Consider the following 23,376-nt stretch of genomic DNA (forward strand, 5'->3'; position numbering starts at 1 on the left):
AACACCCTGTTCCCTGCCCCAGCACCCACCGGCAGCCTGCCACCTGCCCCATCACCCTGTCCCCTACCCTCACCAACACCCTGTCCCCTACCGCAGCACCCTATTCCCTGCCCTAGTACCCACTGGCATCTGCTTCAGCAACCATTGGCACCCTGTCCCCTGCCCCCCCTAGAACCCTGCCCCCATTGGCACCATGTCTCTGTCTTTGCCACAGTACCATGTCCCCTGCTCCCACCAGCACAGTTGGGACCACATCTTGGAGGAGTTTGTTTTGCATCTCACTTGTGGTTTTTTGCATCTCACTGATTGTTCTGTGGGTCAGTGACCTGACTCAAAACAGGTTTCCCGCCCTTCTCATAAATAAAGACAATGCTGAAACTTTTTGTGTTTGACATATTTTATTTAAAAATGAAGCCTGGTCAATAAACCCCCAATTGGAGCCAAGCCCCCATCTAGCCGCAGCATCCTAACATTCCTGTACCGCCACTCCTCTCCCTCCCAAATCTGAGCCTATCATACACTGGAACCCCCATCCTGAGCCTCACATGCCCAAATTCCTGCGCCCCCACATCCTCAGTCTTCTGCCACAACACTTCTGCACCATCCACACACTGCAAATCTGTGTCCTGAGACCATCATACTCCCAGCCTCCCTGCCCTGAGCCCCTCACACACCCCAACCTAAATTCCTGCACTCTCACATCCACAAGCCTGTGGCTTGCTCAGCACCCCAACCCTCCACCTGACCCCAACACTCCCCAGCCTGGAGCCCCCTTCCCGAGCCCAGCATTCCCTTCTCCACCTCCTCTTGCATCCAAATTCCCTCCCAGAGCTTGCACCTCTCACCCCTTCCCACACCCAAATCCCTCATTCCCACCAAGAGCCCACACATCCTGTCTCGGCCCAGTGAGGGTATAGCTAGATGACAAGAGTTTTTCTGGGATACCAGAGGGACGCATTTGTTCTTCCGCTTTTTTTTAGCAGAAGAGCAAACATGCTCTTTCAGCAACCCTTGTATTCCTCGTTCCACAAGGGGGCTTCCGAAAGAAGGGGATTTTCTGACATTTGGCCCAGTCTAGCCAGGCCAAATGTTCGAAAAGCGGCAATGGAGCCATACCCTGAGAGTGTATAAGGGCTGGGGATAGCAAGTGATGGAGAGGAAAACAGAGAGGGCGGGGCTTCAAGGAAGGGGTGGGGTTTTGGGGGAAGGATGGGGTAGATCTTGACTTGTTCTGACATTTAAAAAGTGATCTTGGGCTTAAAAAGGTTGGAGATCACTGATGTAGAGCATCCCCTTGAGACCCAAGTTTTTAGCTCATGAATGGGCAGTAGCTCTGACACTGGGTATTGTTGCGTGGGGCAAACAGATCCAGATGGGGATAACCCCACCTAACACTCCTTCTATAATATCCATCCTGATGGTCCACTCGTGGGCTCGAAAGGACGGACTGAGCCTGTCTGCCAGAACATTGCTGGACCCCGGCAGATAGGACGCCTCCAGGTGGATGTTGTGGGAAATGCATAGCTCCCAGAGTTCTAGGGCTTCTTTGCAAAGGGGAGAGGAATGAGCTCCACTCTGTTTGTTAATATAATACATAGTGGTCGTGCTGTGTGTCAGCACCACAACCACTTTGTTCTCCCGTTGGGGAAGGAAGGCTTGGCACTCCAGCCTGACCGCCCTAAGCTCTTTGACACGTACGTGTAAGGAACTCTCCCCCGGGGACCACATACCTTGAGTCCTGAAGGTTCCTGCGTGGGATCCCCAGCCCACGTCTGAAGCATCCATAAACAGCTGCACCGAAGGGCTCTGTTTGACAAAAGGGATCCCCGCACATACTGTCTCCTCTTGTCTCCACCAGTCCAGCGAGCGGAGCACCGGCTCTGGCAGTGGTGCATACAGAGGTGACCGTGCCGCGTTGTGGACACTTCTCAGCCACCTCTGTAGGGGTTGGCACGTCAGCCTGGCATGGCTCACCACATAGGTGTAGGCTGCCATATGGCCCAGTAACCGCATCCATGTCTTTGCTATGGTTACAGGGACCTCTGAAGGTCTGCAATCATCGAGCTCATAGTCAGGAACCTGCCTCTAGGCAGGGACACCCTTTTGATGGTAGAGTCCAGGTGGGCCCCACAAACTCTATTATCTGAGTGGGGTCTAAAGTGGACTGCTCCTCGTTTATAAGGAGGCCTAGCTAGGAGAACAGCCTCCTGGACAGCGCGATACGGCTTACTTCTTGCTCTCGGGATGGCCCCCTTATCAATCAATCATCCAGGTAAGGAAAGACCTGGATCCTGAGATGCCTCATAAAAGCCGCTACTGCAGCCATACATTTGGTAAATGGCAGGACTGCCAACTGAAAATGATCCTGCCCTACCGTGAATATGAGAAACTTCCTGTGAGTGGGGATCACTGCAATATGAAAATGTGTCCTTTAGATCAAGGGCAGCATACCAGTCTCCTTTCTGTATGGAAGGCATAATGGAACCTAGGGTGACCATCCTGAACTTTGTTTTCTTTACAAACAAGTTCAGGTTTCTCAGATCTAAGATAGGGCATAAATCCCCTTTCGCCTTGGGAATAAGGAAGTAGTGCGAGTAGAAACCCCTTCCCCCAAATTCTTCCGGAACAGGCTCGACTGCTCCAAGCTGGAGAAGTGTAGACACTTCCTGTCTTAGCAGAATCTCGTGAGAGGGGTCCCTGAAGAGGGACGGGAAGGGGGGATGGAAAGAGGGGATGGAAAGGAAGGGGATCACGTAACCCTTCGCTACTAGGTCTAAGACCCATCAGTCGGATGTTATTCAGGACCAGGCCTGGTAGAAAAGGGATGAACGGCAATCAAAAGGGGGTGAAGGAGGCATGGACTGCTGTGCAGCTTTGAATCTGTCTAGTCTGAGAACAGGCCCACCGCCCCCTTGAAGGGGAGGTCCTGTAGCGTATTCTGCACCTCCAAAGGGATGCCTGGGATTTGGAACCACGTGCTCCTCCTCATTAGTATAGCAGTGACCATTATGCAAGCCGCTGAATCGGCAGCATCCAGGGCTGCCTGTAATGCTGTTCACGCCACTGCTCTGCCTTCCTCTGTTAGAGCCCCAAACTCTTGCTGCAACTCTTGTGGGAGATGGTCTTTGAAGCGGTCCATGTCTGCCCATGTAATGTAGGCATATGTACCCAGCATCGCCTGCTGGTTGGCTACGCGGAGCTGAAGACCCCCCATGGCGTAGGCCTTTCGTCCCAGGAGATCAAGTTTCTTGGGCTTCTTAAATTGAGGAGTAGGTCCTGGGGGTCCCTGGTGCTCTTTCTGCCCCGCGGCCTGCACAACTACTGAGCTGGGAGAAGGGTGTGTGAAGAGGTGTTTGTGATCCACTTGGCGGACAAAACAGCGCCTCTCCATCCCCTTTTGTGTGGGAGGGATTGAAGCTGGAGTTTGCCACAGGGTTTTGGACAACTTGTCCACCATTTTATTGAGTGCTAACGCCACTTTACCCAGAGTGGCCGCAGAAAGGATGTCAACCATGGGGTCAGAGTCTTCCTGAACCTCCTCCGCTTGGACACCCAGGTTAGCAGCCAGTCTCCTCAGGAGATCCTGATGAGCTCTAGCGTCCATTGATGGAAGTGGCAAGGCCGGGTCCCCTAAGGTCTCGTCCAGCGAGGAGGAGGATGACTCCTGGCCCCTGGCTGTTCCTCCATCGATTCCGTGGCCTGTGACGCTGCTGTCACTGGAGGTGCCATCTGGCCACACTCTGGCTGGGGTACCATGGTTCCTGTACCTTCCCCTATCACAGGGAGTTGTACCAGGTCCTTGGCCCAGGGTGTCTCGCCTCTGACGGGGGGCTCTATGAAGGAGGGTCGCCATGAGGATGCTCCTCTGATGCAAGGACCCTGACACCAACCTCAGGGGAGGTGGTCCTTGGGCTTGGTGGTACGCCCACAGAGTCCAGAATGACCACTGCCATTGGGGTGGCCAAGTGTGCGTGTCCGAAGGGCTCCTGCATTGTGATCTATGCTCAGAGCGGGAGTGATGCCGGGACCTTGATCTATAAGAGGACTACACCGAGCATGTGGACTCGGCCTCCAACTCTGATGAATAATTAGAGGCTGACCATGGAGGGGTTGCCGATGCCTGCTCTCGCTGGTGCTGGGCCATGGCTGTTGACTTCTCTCTGTGCACTGGGGCCGCGTATGCTGGTGCCAAGTGTGTTGGCTGGAAGGACTCATACACTGGCGGCACAAAAGCAGTCTGCAAAGCGGGGCCTCCCAATGCCGTCCACAGGAACATGGGTGCTGGCCGCACTATAGCTGCCGGTGCCGGAGTCAGTATTGGAGCCGGGGCCGGTGACTGTATAGGGCCAATACGGTCTGAAATGATGGGTAGCGTGACTGGTTGGCATGAGTGAATTAACAGTAAGTGAGCTGAAGAGAGGCCATCCTAGGGAATTATGGACTTGTTTATCACTTTGAGAAAAAGACTGTGTGTGCTGAGAGAAGCAAAACTGCATAAAGGAGGTAAAGTTCCCAAGTAAGAGGAGTCAGCGAGGAAAGAACTTGACCAAGGACATTCCGTTGCTTATCGCTTGTAGCTAGGCAAGCAAAATTGGGTGTTGTAAGCAGGATGTTCCAAGATCAGTCGTAAGCACACCCGCAGGTAGTGAGATCATTGGACATCACCCCCACTCAAACTGTCCCTTGCCGAGGGGATATATACCCCACCAATTTGCCACACAGGTTGGAGTCCATTGGCATATTGCGGTGATGTGCACTTCGGACTTTTGCCTCAAACCAAATTAACCAACATTACCTGGGGTTTGGCCAGCCCCTGAGAATAAGTGATATGTGCTTATGAGTGTGTGTATCAAAACTGGATTAAGAATTAGACTTAACTATTTAAGTTAAGTTCTGCTTTTGACCTTCTTTCTAATTGCTAACTACTAAACTTAAACCTTGCTTTTGAACTGCTTCTTAATTGCTTGCAATAAAGTTTGTTAAAGGCATATTTTGTCTGCTGTGAATTTGTTGTTTCGTATAAGCCCCGCCTACGGGACTGTTGTATGGACTGATCACCCGTGCAACAGTGCCCACTTGTGACAGTACCGACGTAGGCAATGGGGCTGGTGCAGGTGTCGGCACCGGTGGTAGTATTGGTGCCCATGTCACAATGGGTGCCAGCGCTGGTGCCACCCAATGGCTTGGTGGCTGCGTCGGTGCTGGATCAGGAAACGGAGTTGTTTGCGGTACCGGAGATGGTAGCCTTGGTATCTGTGGTGCCGAGGCCCCTGCCTCCGGGGAGGTCAGTTCAATGAACTCCCATGCCTCATCAAAGGTCTCCGGTGTCAATGGCTGGCGGAGCTCTTCGATAGTTCCTTCTGGTACTGGACTTTCTCTCCGCGTGGAGGCATGTCTTCATCTGGGCGGTACCAGGACACCCCGGAGTGCCTTTGAGGCCAAGTCCCCCACCTTTGGGCCATAACCAGGGATCTCCCCCCGGCATCCTTGGTTCTCCTTGGTGCTTAGGACTGTGGCCGGTGCCTGGAAGGCTTCGACGAGGTGGTCTGGTGCCTAGATGGCACCGCAGAAGCCTCCCGCACAGAGGACAGTGTGCTGAGCACCGACTGGCCCTGCTCCGAAGCCGGCAGCTGTAGAGCAGACTCCATAAGGATCAACTTGAGCCTCAAGTCCCTCTCTCTTTTAGTCCTCGGTTTAAAGCTTTGGCAGGTATTACAGCTGTCTGTACAATGGGCCTCCCTAAGACACTTCAAGCAAGAGCCATGCACATCCCTGCAGGGCATAGGCTTCAAACACAATGCACACAGCTTGAAGCCCTGCAGCCCTGGCATGCCCTCCCCAGCCAGGGAAAGGCCAGAGGGGAGAAGCCCTTCTTAGGTAAAACTATTTCCAGCAACTAATGAGGTACTGAGTAACTGAGAAACACAGCACATAAAAGATCTAAAGAACTATATACAGCCTAAGGGTAAAGCCTATCAGTCTTGACAATGCTCCAGTTACTGTCATGGGCAGGCGGTAAGAAGAAACTGAGGGGTTGAGGGGCTAGCAGGGATATAGATGTGCCGGATGCCACTTCAGGGGCTCCCTGGCTGGCTCAACAGGTACTGCTAAGAGAAAAAGTTCCAAAATCCGTGCATGCAGCATGTGCACTCCTAAGTGGAATGGACATAAGCAAACACTTGAAGAACAAGTGTGCATTCCTGTGAAACATGCAGTGTATATAAAAAGGGGTAAAAAATGGAAACAAAACATACTACTAATTAAAATCCGACACAGCATCCAAAGAGGAGCCATAGTAGGCTATTTCTTTTACAGATGGCTGTGTACTTTGAAAGCAGAAACCAACCCAAAGAGGGGAGGAGGGGAGCACGATACAGTAAATATAAGGTGTGAAGCCCAACCATTGAAATCCTCCTCAAAAGTAGGGATGTAAGTGAGTCGACGAGGACTTGACTACAGGTTGTAACCCGGTGCACAGAGACAGCAGGGCTGCCTGGAGGAGCCTGGTGCATGTACAGGCGGTGGGGCTGCCTGGAACAGCAATGAGAGCCTGGCAAGTAGAAACGGCAGAGCTACCTGATAAGGCAACAAGAGCTGATAGGGGAGTGGGGACAGCAAGAGGGGGGAGCCAGCTGGGAGGGCAGCAGTCGGGCCTGGGCTAGAGGTCGGGCGGGGGGGTAGGGGGCAGAAATGACCACCCCTGGTCTGGCAAAATCCCTTATTTGAGACCAGACAGGTCCCAAGGGTGCCTGACCAGGGAGGTCCAATCTGTACTTGCTCTCCCCACCCTGGCTGCCTCTGTATGGGTGCTGGCACACATGAGGAGCTGGCTTTTAAGTGGTTACACATTTACCTGCATAAATTTATGTTAACACCCCTACTTTCCAACAAATGCAGTATTTACACAAGTAGCAAACATTTACACAGGATGACTAGATTTCAAAGGAGCCTAAGGCATCTAACTCACCTAGGCTCCTTTAAAAATTGAAGACAAAACAAAGAGAGCATTAAGCTCAGATAAAAAAAGATAACAGACCTCCTCTTTTGTTAAATGCTGTTCCCGCATAACATCCATATATGTTCTGGCATTCATTTTAGGATCAGGTGTCTTCCCTCCTGCAGAAGAGAACAGCAACAGTACAGGAATACAGTAAGTACGGGATACTCAAAAATATCTGCTTTTTTCATTGTCCTGCTCTACTATTATATTATTCCAGAATCACTTAATTTTACTTTTTTGATTGAATTTTTTTAAAAATTACACGTATCTTACGTTTATTCAGTTTGTTGATCAATTTAACCTGTTTGAACACAAACATAGCTACTGCAGTTTAAAACAAATAGTTTAAAGCAGATAAAAATGATAAAATGACAACACAGTTAAGAGTCTTCAGAAGTGATGGGTTCCTGGGTTGCTAATCCGGAATACGTACACTTTCGTGCCTTTGTGTCCATCAGCAGTTCTGACTTCAAGCAGCAGAATAGAAGCCTAGAAAATTATCTCTTTACCATTAGTAACACTTTGGAAAGATATTTATATTCAAAACATTACCTTGTGTAAGCTGTTAAAACCTACTTGTTATCTGACTACGAATAACTACTGTATACCTAGATAATGATTCAAAATGTTTCAGCATAAAGACCAGTTTATACATTTGACAAATCTGGACAAAAAAAACCCTCTTGTCCTTTATTTTGAGGAGTCATACTGTAGAAGGGCTTCATTTTTTATATGATAAAAGAGGGAAATTATATTATTTGACCCTCTTTTCTTCTGAAGGTACAATTACAATTGGGAGCTAATTGTAATACACTATATTTACCACCACAATGATACTCACAGGTAAAAAGATTTGTGTATACCATGTTTTATTCGGTGTATCTTGAGTATTTATTTTAACTTGTAAATACTTAACGGAAGCCCAAGTATATAAAAATGAGACTTATGGACACACTATTCTAAAAAAAATGTGCAAATTTGCTATACAAGCAGTATAGCATTACAATTTAGAAAAAATAAAATTCTTAAACATTTTCTATGCTGAAGATCATTGCCCAATTGGCAGTGTCATTCTGACACTAGCTTTGATAGGACTTTCCTTTGGAATACTTTTTCACCATAATTTACACAGGATGTGTTGAACTGCACCCTTAAGAATGCAGACAGGACTGGCATATAGCAGTACTGCTGTAGGAAAGAAATTAAGGACAGTTAGTATGGGCCTGTGAATTCTGACAAAACATGTTTATATCAATTATTACAATTAAGCAAGTAAAATAATTAATATCCCTATTAATTCATGCAGGCTGAAATTCTAATTTGTAAAACCTGCAACAGATTCTAATTTTAAGCAAACAGGCGCCTTATTTTCACCTGTGAAACTCACTCACCCAAGGAAAGCTTCCATCAGGCCCACTATGCCCCTTGTGCTGACTTGCATACTAAAATTAGCAGAACAGACTTGCACTATTAAAAAAGTATCAATGTCTCTTTCTATGCTTTTTGTTTCACTTAGCTATACTACCTGCATTAATATAAGATGGTAAGAATTAGGTGCTCTATTTTGAGAATTAGCATTTCAAAAAGCTATAATCCTGTAAATCTATGATTTGGAATGAAAATTTTCCATGTACTCAAAGTACATTTATTTTGAGCACAAAATATATAAATTGTTCAATGTACAGTACACAACCCAAAACAAAATGAAAAGAGAAACCTTCAACCCTTTGTGTGTCTATGGCAATGGGCTCATTATTTTCTTGTCCTTCTACCTAGAAAGAAAACTTGTGTTATAAAGATGAAAAATATGACATCTGTGATTTCAACCAAATCTATAAAAATCTATATAAAAAGGGGATGTTTAAAACAAAACTAAGATCATAAGCATGCCAAAAGAAATCAAAGGGCTAAAGACAATTTAAGACAACGAACTTGATAAGATCTATAAAAAAGTGAAACCAATTACCATCTGCAAAAGGATCAAGACGCTCAGGAGAAATAATCATCATCCGCCTGTGCTTTTTATATTCATCTTCTCGATCTGCAATCTTCTGTGGACGATGTTCAGCAAAGGGATCATACTTAAAGAAAGGAATATTTTACATTAGTCCACTATATAAAATAGCAATATGAAAGACATGAGTGGGAGAAAGGTAAACTCATGGGGGTTTCCAGTAATGTTGCATAGGTTAGGATTCATTTTACAGTCTCAAATCATAAAACATATGAACAGTAAAACTATGGGGAAATTACCCTTTATAATTGGAAAAGTTGATTCTTACCAATGAATTTCTGTCCAGCAGACACTCCTGACTAAACCACATTACCATGCTTTTTAATGAACTTCTCTTTTACCTAACTATTTTTTCCTCTTCTTTATAAAGATGTTTTCAAGCACATAACTCTGTTTTAGTAATCAGACTTTTCACTAATGCTGTGCTGGAGCTAGCCAGGAGCTGTCATTCATAAAATTATGACTTTCATAGTTAAAGAGCTAATGTATTTTTCCAAATGTCTGTGTGACAGGGCACATCACCCCCCACTGGTACTTAGATAGTTAATCCTACACTTTGGGCTGAGGAGGCCACATTCCAATGGCCTTCCTGGGCATGCTCCAATGATGGACCAGATATAAAAGGCAGTAGCTCAGCTCATTCAGAGTGGGCAGATGGCCAGAGAGAAAAGACATGTGGCAGAGGCTCCTTCAAAAGAACTGCTGATATCTTGGCCAGGAAATCTTGAGTGCCCATGAAGCCCAGAGAGAACTAAGGGTCCACTTCATGGATGAGCCCAGTGACCCCAATAGCCCATGAATGGCAGCCTCAAGACACAGGGAAGGAAGTGATTCAGAGAGGGGCAAGAGAGTGATACCTCCCACCCGACTGAGTTCAATTCCCTATTGACCCTGTAGTGGTCCACCTCACTGCTGTTAGGACCTTGGGGGAAAAAGGGCTGCTTTAACTGACTCTGGCCATTGGGCCACGCTGCCTTAAAGGCAGACAGTAGAAATGGACTTAGGCCATTAGGCTGCAGTGTCCTGTACAGGGATCTAAAACCCTGTTTAATTAGTTAATTGATTAAATGTTAAGTTTAACCAATTAACCTATTAAACTGATTTGGGTGGGGTTCAAGGGGCCTGCTCCAGCCCCAACAAGTTAACCGTAACCAGTAAGTTTCACCCATTAAGGGTGAGGCTTACTGGTTAACCATTAATATTCCTAGTCCCAGATGTGATGGCGTGACCACCGGGAGCACAAATACCCCCTCCCCACTCCAAGTGGGGATGGGGCACATCAGCCCCGTGACAGGGTATTAAAGTCTATAGGATATTATCTTTAAAATATGGAACATAAAAACTATAGGGACAACGATAAATTGGTACTATATTGTACAATGTTTTACTAAACCCAAAAACTCACACAAAAACAACTAAAATAACTTGTTTCATATTCAAATTAAAAAATTTTCACCTGTTCAGTTGACTGTGGTATATCATTAAGTAATGCCACAGGAGCATGGTACCCCGGCTTCTTCTGGCCAAGCAAACTTGTAGAGGAGTAGTCGTCATCATCCTGTCAAAATAAAAATATTCAGAAAGATAAAATTATTTATTTTGAACTGAATGTTGCATAATTTATATTTTATGGCTACAGATGTCTATTGTATCGAAATAGAACCAGGCACGTTTACTCTACAATTTATTCCCCTTCCTATAAAGGTAGTTTTACTCCAAAAAAAATAAACTGCTGCTCAACTGATGCTACCCACATTATAAAAATATAGCTTACCAAGGTGCAGACATCAAATGTTCTAACATGTAGTGTCAAGTGTGAAGTACACTGCCTATAGTTATTAAATAGAAGTGCCAGATAATCTCTGGCACCAATTGTTGGCAACTTAAGATGCCAGATACATGTACTATAGCTAATAAGAGTCTCCACTCTACATAATCCCTAGTAAAGCAATTCAATCAGAAGTTTTGAAAAGAAAATGGCTACGTGAATTACAGTTTCAGGAAAGAATTCTGATGTGAAACCTGGGAGGTTAGGGTAGAGTGAAAGGAACCAGAAACTTACAAAGAAAATGCCAACTCAACAGCTGTTGAATCACAAATGCAATTCTAAACAAAATATTATTAGAGCTTCTCATGTGGAAAGTACCTATACAGAGCCAGAGGGTTGGGCAGCAACAGCCCCGTCCGCCTGAGGGCCCGAGCTCCCTCCAGACAGAGGCTGCTCCGCAGCAGCCTCCCCTGCGCCCCTGATACAGAGGCAGGAGCGTGAGGGGTGGAGGCGGCTCTGTGGAGCTGGTGCCAAAAGCCGATTTTCCCTCAAGAACTGGCTCCCACCTGCCCCGCTGCTGCCTTTGTGGGAGGCTTGTGTTTTTGATAAGGACGTAAAATCCCACTTAATCAGGAACATGGTTAAATGTTGTGCTTAACCAGTTAACTGCTTAAATGGGGGCAAATAGGGGGCTACACTGGCCAAGTCGGGCCCACATCAGACGGGCGCTGCTCCGGCTGGACCCACTGCGCTGCACTACATGCGAGTAAAAAGCAGCCCAGGCGGGCTGGGGCACCCACTGCGCATTGTGTAGCATGGCAAGCCTGGCTGGACTGGAACAGGCCCCTGCTGTCGGAGGGGGGACCACTCCAGCCCAAATGGGCCACTGGTTAACCATTGACATGTCTAGTTTTTTACCTGTTCTAATAACAGCTAATAGACAAAAAAATGTAAGCAACTATCAAAATACTTACTACATAACCAACTTTTGAATTAGAAGTGTCAGCTTAATTTTGTTTAGTTTAGTTTACTCTTTCCCCATACCCGATATACTCTTTTAAAGGGTATACCCAGGTTACTGAAATACATGTTCTACATCTTTATAGTCAGAAGACATAACAAGCATTTGGTGACTATTCGCACAAATAGAATTTTGGATAAGATGTAAAATATTTGTTTAAACAGTGTAAGCATTAAGACTCAATGTTCTGACAGTCTTTTACTTAAGGACATTGTAGAAAAAATTAAATACTATCAAAAAGACAATCTTTTCTCATTTTACTATTAGAATGTATGTCAATTTTTTCAATTTTACTTAGTTTGAATATTTGAATCTTAAAATTTCAATCTGTGAAGAAAGCTGTTAGTTTTTATTTATTTATTTGAATAATTTATAACTGCTCAGAGAACCAAAATTGAGATCTGGATTGTTTTGACTGCTTTCCTTAAATCAAAGAATATGTTTTACTTACATCTTCTAGTTCAGTTGCTGCAATAGAAGTCACATATCCAGCAAACCTGCTGTCACTGCCACCATAAATCTCTTGATCATAGTATCCTGTGGAATCAAGGCCTACTCCCTGCGCTTCATCAAGGGCAGCCTTTTTTCCTTGAATTTCTCGAATCTGTGCTTCAATATCTATAAAGAAAACATCAATTTTACTATTATCATCTAATTTTGTTGTCAAAGCAAAGTGTTTACAAATGTGATGTGGTGAGACATTTGAGAAAAATTCAACAAATAAGACAACATCCAGCTTTATACCAAAAAGACTTTAAAAAAATATTCTTATTCCCAAGTGATCCTCTTACAGTAGCATCTCTTATGCACACCGTTATATTAGAATAATATCTATAAGTATTGCAAAATATTATCCTTAAATCGCAACAATAGTTCTACTTCATTCACTGTGACTTAAAGGCTATATTTCAAAGTTATTGAGAACAACTAGTGAAAACATTATTTTCTCTGTTCTACATAATATTTTAGGGAAAGCCATTCTCCATATTTATTTTGCAATCTAAATCAACTTAAATTTGGAGAGTAGCAGCTAATCCTATTCCTCAACTCATGTAATGTATTTATACAAAAAGATCTTGAATTGTTTAATGTAATCATAACCCTTTTAATAAATTATTCAAATAATTAAAACTGGATTCCACATTCTTAAGTTATTTCATGAATAATTACACTATAATTGAGAAGTATTTTCTGCCTAAAGTTCAGTTTTCTAATGTCTATATTCCTTGCAACTTGGTATGCTTCCGAGGGGCCTGGGTTTAGGGTTAGTAATCCAAATTTGGGGGGGGGTTCTGACATATAGTCCACCTCAAGTCTTTTTGTAAAGCTGACTCATTCAATCAGCTCTTTTTGAGTAGACCTAAGGATTAAATCAGAGGAGGGCCCACAGGTTGACCCTTTTATACAGCCCCCATGCTCTCACCGGGGCGGGGGGGCCTCTAGCCCCCAGTTCCTCCCGTCCAGTCCCCCTTCCCCTGCAGCCTCAGCTCACTGCACCACCAAAGGAGATGCTCTAGGAGGTGCGGCTGTAAACTCCAAACACACGGCACAACAGTAGCACCACATACCCTCTCCCATGGAGCTGCCTGCCAAATTAAGATTTTTTTTGTACACACCTGGCCTATGGTTCAGCAAAAGGGAGGGTAAGCTACAAATGGTGGGGACATTGATATGCTTTGCAGGCAATGAGGGAGAGGATGGAAACACACACCAATCTTCTCTTACATACTTGAAGACACCGTAACTAGCATATAATCACGATTTTTATGCTATAAATCATGTCATATTTCTGTGACTGGCCCATTTAGCATACATCCCAAACATTTTGAAGTACAATCATTATCCCCATTCCACTATAACAAAGTGTGTGGAGGTTAGGGCACTGAGGAATCACATAGCAACCATGGGGACTATCCGGACAACAATGGACTGGAATTCAGAAAGCCTGGGTTCTAATTTTTGCCACTCGCATAGAATTGGCTCATATTGCCCAAGAAACTTCACTGTGGTGTATTCATTTCCCCACATGTACAATGGAGATAATCAGATTTTCCTCCTTGGTAAAGTTCTTTGAGATCTACTGATGAAAAGTGATATGTAAGATCTAGGTAGTATTATTGCCTGGCCACAGAAGCATTTCAGCTATGCACTTACATTATAACCGCATAAATGACCACTAACTCCTGCCAACATTTTTCTGTTTTTTTCTTAAACAAACAACCTAAGAAATTCTACAACAAAGGACTTTGTTAACCTTGCCCCATGATATCTCATGCCATTCCAGCAACTCAAGTTCAGTAAACTCAAACTTCCGGAAAGAAGGAAATAAAGAGTTAAGGTACATGTTTTTAACTGCCCTCTGAAGGATGCCCCAATATACCCGTTTAGCTATATATGTATGTGTGTGTTACACATACCACTTTTACAGTGTAATGAACAAGAGCTACTAATACTTGCCCTACACTCAAACGCTTAGCCTACTTCACAGAAAACATCAGATTTGTTAAATTTTGTAACACTTTCACCTTTATAGGTACACTAAAAGATTTACCCAGATTTGCTTGAGTCCTTAACTCCCAACAAGTTTTGGTTTTCTTCATTTAAATCACTGTTCTGGGTAAGTGTGCTAAGAAGTGGGTAACTGACTAATTGTGTAGTAAATACAATTTGTATCAACTACACGATTAGTTGATAAGGGGCCCAGCTGCAGCTCTGCAATTTAAATGGAGTAGGAACTGGGTGCACAGGCAACCTTTAAACTACAGAGCTGCAGCCATTTGAACTGGAGAGCCGCAGTGGGGGTAGATCCCAGACCCAGATCTCTCCAGATCCTGGACCGCTGTGTCTCTGCACTTTAAATGTAGTAAGAGCCGCCCAGCTCTTACTACATTTAAAAGGCAGAGCTGCAGTGAGGGTAGGTCCGGGACACAGCGCTAGCCAGGACTGAGTAGTCCTGGCTTGTGCCAGGTCCCAGATGCTGTGCCTCTGCCTCCCCTGCCCACCTGCTCCACACCACACAGACCGAGCAGGGGGGAACCAGCTTTTAAGAGGGCTCCCCCAGCACTGGCTCCTGGTTCCCCCTCTTTGGAGAAGTCGCTTACATCCCTAGCTCTGGGGTGAGGGATTCAGTACTAGGGATGTGACAGGTTAACCGGTGAGCATCACCTTTACTGGTTACAGTTAATCAGTAGGGGCTGGAGTGGCTTCCTACCCACTGTGGTGTCTGGAGCTGTCCCTGTCTGCAGTTGGCCCAGCACATTGCAAGCAGGAGTTGTTGTGAATGCCTGCAGCGGGTGGGCCGGGGTGGGGGAAGGAGGGAACACAGAGGCAGGGGCTGCTCTAGACACCAATTAAATAGGATTTTACATCCCTATTCAGTAGACAGATTACCCCACAGAGAGAGGACAACCCCAGCATTCTCTCATCACAGCATCTCATCACAGTGAGAAGCATCTGCCCATGGCTGCTGCAGCAGCCACAGCCGGGAGAGGGGTGCATGTCCCCTGGCAGGGGGACTGACAGACACACAAACAAACTCTGCTGGACGGGGTTTTAGCTGTCCCAATCCCCATCTCTGGCCCCTTGCTGCCCCCTCTAGTCATTCTACAGTATAAATGTCCCCCCATCAGACCCCCTCACGTTCCCATTTTATGAGAAAATTTCAGGCACATTCCTTTGTCTTACCTTGCTTTAAGTTATGGCATGCAGCTTTCTCTAACTAAATTTGGTATTTCTAGCTCTTACTGTTTATGAGTTGTTCTTGAACAAATGGACTCACAGACTGATGGACCGAGACAGACAGATCTAAGTTTCTAAAATATATAGAAAGATTTGCATCTAATACTATACTTTCACTTAACCTTCATCAAACCCACTGACCATGTTCAGCCTCTCACCTAACTGCTGACTATTCCCATGGCAAGAAGTTCCCTATGCCCTGACACTAACAACCTACAAGAGAGCATAAAAGTCAAAGATTCTGTTAAAATAAAAATTGACTTATTGCACTACTTTTTAAAAATAAACCAGTTTAAACATTAAAACTGAAATTAATACAAAATATGTAAAATATGCTTTGACAAGAGATATTATAGCATCCTTAAGTTTAGCATATTGAATTCCAGTGGCCATCCTAACACAGTCTGACACAAATCTCACGGTTCTGTCAAGGAGCACCATTAAATACAGCTACACCTAACACTATATTTCTTGGTTTTCAGAAATCTGGATTTTACTGAACTCAGTGTTTCTGAAGGACACTAAAAACCTCTTTGTCCCTTAACTGTGCATTAACAGAATTCTCTCTCAGGGACATTTTTTCTGTTTGAGGACAAAAAGGGAAACAGTCACAAATAAAACCCCTTTATTCAAGACTGAAATTTATAACCACTTTATTATTTGCCAAGCTTTAGAAAAAAAATTAAGGACATTAGGTTTTTATTCACCTTGGCAGTTATACTAAACTTTGCTCCTGACACTCGATTTGCATCTGCAGCTTCAACCACCTATTATTATTCTGGCTAAGCAGAAACAACAGAGTTCAAGAACTCAGTCATGCTCCAACAAATGAATGGAAGTTTTGTCACTGTCTTTGATGTGTGCAGGATAAGGCCATAAATCAATGAGCATGATAATAAAACTACAACAACACCAGACATTCACTACCTCCAGAAGGCTCAAATGTGCAACTCCATTATATTCCCAACCCAACCAGCAAACAAGAAATAAGGAATTATTTGCCCCTAGAACTGTTAAAGGCTACTATTTTAAATGGAATTATAGTGTGTGTTCCTGATGCTTCTAATGCCACACCAAGAATTAAACTTGCAATTATAATTTAATATTACATTTACTCAAAATATGTCAAAGTGATAGTGAAGATGTCGTTTCAAAAGCAAAGAGGCCAAAATCCCCACAAAACCTACAGCTGTATTGGCAATCCTATTGTACTTCACTTAACTAGAGATTTTAAGAATGCAAATCTGTCTTGCCAATAACCAAGAGGGAAGAGAAGTGAAGTAATCTCCTTTACCCAGCTGCCAAGAGAAGAACTAAATTCTGGGATTTAGAAAGTGCTATGCCTTAGTAAAAGGAATGTGGCTTTGTGGAAAGAGCCAGCAGCAGTGTTTACTTTCCTTTTCTGGCTGCCTGAATTTGCAATCCTAAGCACATCTGATCAAAACTGGAGAAGCCAATTTCAGCAGACCAAATAATTACAAAACCCAGTACAGTAAAACTCCAGTGGTCTGGCATCCAATGGTCCGGCACCATCTGGAACCCGGAAGTGCTCTGGGCAGCCGGACAATTGGAGCTGCTCTGCCCCCGGCTTCCCGGATTCAGCCGCTGCTGAAACTGACCAGCAGCTGACTCAGGGAAGCCGCTGGTCAGTTTCAGCAACGGCTGACTCCAGGAAGCCTGGGGCAGAGCAGCTAGGGTGCTGCCAGGTTGGTCCCGCAGCGCCGAGGAGCGCATCCCCCCCCACTCCACCCCAGACTCCTCATAGTTCCCCCCCTTCTGATAGTCCGGCATACCTCATAATCCGGCACCCCCTGGGTCCTAAAGGTGCCGGATTATCGGAAGTTTACTGTACTTAACCAAAACACTGGGATTATACCTCATACTTGCAGATATTCCATAAGCATCTGTATAGGGATGTGAAGGACTAGTTGACTACCCAATAAGCAAATGCTTATCAGATAATTGACAGGCTAGTTGATTAGTCATTCCCCCCACCTTGCTACCTTGCTATCTCTATTAGAAAGAGGCAGCAAGTGAATGGGGGGGGCGGGTACTTGAAAGTGGCAGTGCCGCTTGGAGCCTGGGGCCAGACTCTGGGCTCCATGCGGCGCTGCCGCTTTGAAACACCACATGGAGCCCGGGGCCAGCTGGGTTGTCCCCAGGATGCATGCAGCATTTCAAAGCGACAGTGCTGCGTGGAGCCCGGGATCAGCGCTTTTTGTGGCCTTCTGGCGCTTTTTGCCTTTAAAGTGTAAGCACTAGGATTGTTACTACACTTCAAAAGCAGAAGCGCCCTATTGACTAATTGAATAGTCAAAGCAAAATGCATCGACTATTCAATTAGTCATTATTTAACATCCTTACATCTGTAAGCACCACAAATAGTTTAATGCTCAATTTTAAGAAGCACTGTCAGTTGTATATCATCTAAGGATAATAAAAGCTGAAAGAATTTTTTAAAAACCTTTCACTATTTGTGTTCTTTATTATTGCTCTACATTTTTGCGTAACTGGTTTTATTTTCCAGCTAATTTACATTAAACACCATACTGAATCGAAAATCCTATAAAATGTTTAGAAAACTAAACTATGAACTTTTTAATTTACAACTATACTTTCAGCAAAGGTACCAATATTAGGTTTTGTAAAGCTTATTTTAAAATCTGAAATCTTGGGCCACAGAGAAACACAGAATCAAATCAAGCTAACTTTGAAGTGCCTCCAAAAAAGGCCTTTTAGGATTCTAGTTTATTGCAGGTCATTGACTCTACATAAAAATGCTTCATGTAGGGAAAAACACCATCTTTTTAATTGTATCTGTCAGTTCTACAAACTAAAAATCAAATCTGAAATCTAAGCTGGGTTCTTTTTCTCTCACACAGTCACTGATGACAGCGGGTCATATTATGGTAGGGATACAAGGAAATATTTTATACATATGCAACTGAGGGACCTGCCAAATCCTTAAACCTGGTACCATGTGCTACTATTAAAGAACCCAGTCTGAGGGCTCAGGAGCAGTCTGTAGGACTGCTGGATAGAAAAATGCATTTTAACTGTAAACTGAGCAAAACTGAAAAGCACTTAGATATGACAATTATGGTACCTCACCATGACACTTTCAAGCCATCTCTCTTTAAAAACACATGAACTGAAACACCACAGTGCCTCTTGGTTTAAGATCAGCATTGATTTAGTCCCCAATTCTGCATTCCCTGTGTACCCACAACTGTCTGTTTTAAACAGGAACTGGCTGCACAAATTTCTCATCATTACCAGTGATTCAGAAACACCACGATAAAACTCAACTATATCAAGGCATCCGTATCTGTCAGCATCCTAAGTAATGTTGTGCAGATTGGTTTATGTGATATTGCTTAAAACATCAATGTTTATCAGTCCTATACCAACAGAAGGTGGTAGAACTGTTGTAGCAATAGGGGAAGTTTTGTAGCAGGAGAGCCTAGCTAGTGCTGGTGGGGAGCTACCACAGAGCTGCCTGCCCCCACGTGGTGTCGTCTCTGATAAAAAAGGAAGCAGCAAGGAATGTGGGGGTAAAACAGGAGCTGGTATTCACAGGGACCCAGCTTCCCATGAGCACCAGTTCCCGCTCCCTCAGCCTTCATGTGAATGTGTAATCAATGAAAAATTCATTTTAACATCGCTACTTTGTTTATTTTTTTGTCTACTTCAGTTAGTCTATAGCTGCACACCATTTCTGTCAGTAAAACTTCTGCTAGTCAGATTTATGGGGAAAAAATTGCTGACACAGCTAACACCATTCTCTGGGAGGTCGTTTCATTATGCCAGCATGGAACCTTACTTCTGCAGGCAAAAAGCAGCTATATGTGAGACCTTATGGTGCTGTAAGGTTCATAGAGGAGACAACGAGCACAGTTGTTCAGTTTCACTTTTGTTTTTACTGAATCACTTTTGGGTGCTTATATATAAGCTTCCCTTTAAAAGTTTAAATTATCCAGTTGACAATAAGGATTTGAAGCTGTTAATCTCTGGAATATTGCTGAACAATACATGTTTTCCTCAGACATTGGAACATTTAGCTATATATAGCACTTCATAGTTATGTTCAAGGATGCTAAGAGGTAACTGGGTAATTGTGTAGTCTATATAAATTGTACCGACTACACAATTAGTTGGTAAGGGAAGGTGTTCAGAAAGAGCTACTCCTGCTGCAGCTCTGCAGTTTAAATGTAGTAAGTGCTGGGCAAGCAGGCAGTCCAGCTCCCACTACAGACTGGACCTCCCTAGACTGGCAACTGACTGGTCCTGGGGGAGGGAGTTTGTCAGACTAGGTGAGGTTATTTTTGTACCCTTGTCACTGGCCCCCTGGCCTCCTAGCTAGCTCCCCACCTCCTGCAGGCTCTGTTGTCCTGCCATCGCGCTGGGCGGCCATTGCTGCCATGGCCCACTGCCCTGCCAGCCCCGCAGGGATCCTTGCTGATATGGTCCTTCACCAGGACACTCTGATCCTGCAACATCCATGCTGGACGGACGATGCCAGACCAGAGAATCCCAGTTAAGAGAGTTTCAACCTGTATGTTTAAACTGCAGAGCCACAGCGTGGGTAGCTTCTGGACTCGGCAGGAGCCAGGCTTGCACAGTCCCAGCTCACACTGGGTCCCACAGCCCCTGTCCATGGGGGTTCCAGCAGGGAGCTAGGACGGGGACACACACACACACACACACACACGCACACACGCACACACGCACGCAGACAAGGGCTTCTGCTGAAGCAACCTTTCCTCCTCTCCCCCCCCCCACTGAAAGGCAGAAGCGCCAGGGAGGGGGTCCAAGTGCTACTATGGAGACGGTGCTGGGGGAACCAACTTTTAGATACAGAGGCGGGAGGGGGGAGAATGTGAGTAGTCGACTCAACTACCTGATAAGCCTAGGCTACTCTTTTACATCCCTACTTCACAGTTGCATCACTGAACACACTACCAAAGTAGTATTTCCAAAATATGAATGTGGTTTGTTATTCATGTTGACTATATACAAAGAAAAGTAGTATAAAACAAAAAATATTTTCATTTGTGATCCAAGACTAACACCAAGGCAATTAGACCAACCAATTCAATAACTTATGTTTATGCTTAGTCCAGAGTCCTTTTAAAGCCAATGCTGTATGAAGCTGGTTAAATTGAGGCTAAAGAGACTGGGACTTTTCAGTTTAGAAAAGAGGAGACTGAGGGGGGATATGATAGAGGTCTATAAAATCATGAGTGGTGTGGAGAAGGCTGATAAAGGAAAGTTATTTATTAGTTCCCATAATAGAAGAACTAGAGGACACCAAATGAAATTAATGGGTAGCAGGTTTAAAACTAATAAAAGGAAGTTCTTCTTCACACAGCGTGTTGTCAAGCTGTGGAACTCCTTGCCAGAGGAGGCGGTGAAGGCTAGGACTATAATAGAGTTTAAAGAGAAGCTGGATAAATTCATGGAGGTTAGGTCCATAAAAGGCTATTAGCCAGGGGATAAAATGGTGTCCTTGGCCTCTGTTTGTCAGAGGCTGGAGAGGGATGGCAGGAGACAAATCGCTTGATCATTGTCTTCGGTCAACCCTCTCTGGGGTACCTGGTGCTGGCCACTGTCGGTAGACAGGATACTGGGCTAGATGGACCTTTGGTCTGACCCAGTACGGCCATTCTTATGTTCTTATGAGAATGTGAATGTTTGCAAGACTGGCATGTATATTTGCATTGTTACCATTTTTGGTCAATTAGGGTTATCAAAGCTGGTAACACAGAGAAGATACTAAAGAGACTGCAGCCTTGACAAACCACAGAATATTCAGATTTTCTGCAGAGTGATAAGTCTGATCTATTCTTACAATTGAGGCTGACAAACCTACGGCACTCAAGGATTTGAACAATCCACAAGTAGAGTTCCCTCTAAGCTGCACCGCCACACGGCTGCCAAATAAGCCCTGTGCAGCGGCTCAGGGCTGCCATGACTAGGAAAAAAACGCCTCTCCCCGCTGGGCTGGAGGAATGCACCTGACCCCAGCAGCGGAGCTAGATTAAGAAAAGGAGAATTAGGGGCTGCACCCAATAAAGCCCACCCTGTGTTCTGGGCCATCCCCTCCTGGGGTGTGGGGAAGATGGATCTGTGCACTTCCTTCCTATACCCACCCCCCAGCTGGAGCCACAAGCATAGGGAAGCCCTGCTAAATATCATAGTGGTAACACACAGGCTGTGTCTACACTGCAGGCTTCTTGCACAAGAATGGCTGTTCATGCACAAAAAATTTGTGGAGCGTCTACACTGCACACATGTTCTTGTCCAAGTAAATGTACAGCAAAGCATTGGAAGAGGGCTTCTTGTGCAAGAGTTATTCCTCTCTCCACAAGGACTAAGACCTCTTGCTCAAGAAGGCAGGGTGGACAGGCAACAGTGTTTTTTTGTGCAAGAAACCCCCATGGCTAAAATGGCCATCAGAGCTTTCTTGCACGAGAGAGCGTCCGGCTCGACAATCTATGTAATCTACTCGCCCGTGGCAAGTAGATTACAACCCAGAAGAGCAGGGTTCGGGCGATCTGAGTATGCACAGATTGCTGGACAGCGCTGCTCGGCAAGCCCTGCTTATGGGTACCCACCCCTGCACCAGCCCTTCTCTTCCCCATGTCCACTCCTCCTCTAGCCCCATTCTGATCATCTGAAGCTACCCCTCCGTATCCCCTCTCCTAACACCTCCCTCTACCCACCTGCCCCGCCTCTCTCTTCTGGTGCCCATTCCTCCCCCACTTTGTGTCTGCCCTTCTGCTTCACCCCCACAATCCCCTGGTACCTGCATCTTCCCTGGGGAAGGAGGCTGCTGCACTGGTGTCCCCATCAAGCTGCGAAATGAACGGCAGGGCTTTCCAGCACATTTCACTACTTGATGGGGAACTGGGACAGAGCATTTTAATTTGCGACAGTCCCGGGAAAAATCAAAACATATGGTCAACGTATGTATGAGGCATTCAGATAGAATAGGGGTACTTAGTAGTCCCCCACACATGTAAATAATTTCTATCAGTTGTCTCAATTTGTTATAAAGCTATTTCAAGAGCAGAAGTATTACAGATGTTGTTCTGCAAAGGCATTTTTTGCATACACTCAGTGGGGAAATGAAGTAATGAATCTGGCTACAAATAACCCCCCCCCCCAACAAAAACCCACCTTTTATAATTTGTCATAGCACTTAAAGCGTTTAAGGGCCCAATTCTGCAAACTGTGACTGAACAGATCTGTTGATACCTACTCAGACTCAATGAAGTCAACAGTGTTCCTCCCATGTAGAACTGGGCTCTCATCTAGTAATTTTGCAGACCATGACAGATTACAGTATAGCCAGGGTGGAGAACTTTTTTGGGGTCAGGGAGCCACAGAAAAACCAGTTGGGGGGCTACCCACAAGACAGAAGCAAAAACAAAAAAACAAACCCCCTCACTGAGGTGGCTAATGGAAGAGAAAGACACTCCCACATTCCCCTTGTGGGGGCAGCCTAATCGATTATGTGTGCTCCAGCCCTCCATGTGGGGGTGGGGGGTTGGCGAGCCAGTGCAGGCTCTGCAATGCTAGGATGAGGGGTGGCCCTGAGCCAGGCAAACTAGGAGACACCTCTGGCCCCAGGGTCTCAAGTTCCCCACCCCAGGTGTATAACCTTAAGCGGGCAGAGGGCGACGGGTACCTCAGAAACAACATTACTCTCTGGCACTACGTCAGCAACAATTGTCTAATATTCCCTAGCAACCCGATATCAACCCCCTTATTGCAAAAGAAACAGCACTGGTAGGAAGGCTGAGCGAGGACGAGCTGACTCAGGGAGACTG

The 23,376-nt window shown here is 45.2% G+C and overlaps 1 protein-coding gene across 3 annotated transcripts in view; it reads right to left on the reverse strand.

The window, feature by feature from the left end:
* Positions 1–23,376, reverse strand: part of SF3B1 (splicing factor 3b subunit 1) — a 47,745-nt gene that overhangs the window by 23,721 nt on the left and 648 nt on the right. Inside the window, exons 2-5 of one of the 3 annotated variants that reach the window (XM_075934247.1) lie at positions 12,255–12,421; positions 10,471–10,572; positions 8,967–9,081; positions 7,037–7,116 (exon numbers count right to left, since the gene is read on the reverse strand). In XM_075934247.1, the coding sequence (XP_075790362.1) occupies positions 7,037–7,116; positions 8,967–9,081; positions 10,471–10,572; positions 12,255–12,421 (464 nt within the window). Of the gene's footprint in view, positions 1–7,036; positions 7,117–7,433; positions 8,911–8,966; positions 9,082–10,470; positions 10,573–12,254; positions 12,422–23,376 lie in introns of those variants that run through there. The other 2 variants (XM_075934249.1, XM_075934248.1) reach the window with 2 other exon arrangements.

Source organism: Pelodiscus sinensis, chromosome 7 (assembly GCF_049634645.1).
Source record: "Pelodiscus sinensis isolate JC-2024 chromosome 7, ASM4963464v1, whole genome shotgun sequence".
Classification (NCBI taxonomy): Eukaryota; Metazoa; Chordata; order Testudines; family Trionychidae; genus Pelodiscus; species Pelodiscus sinensis.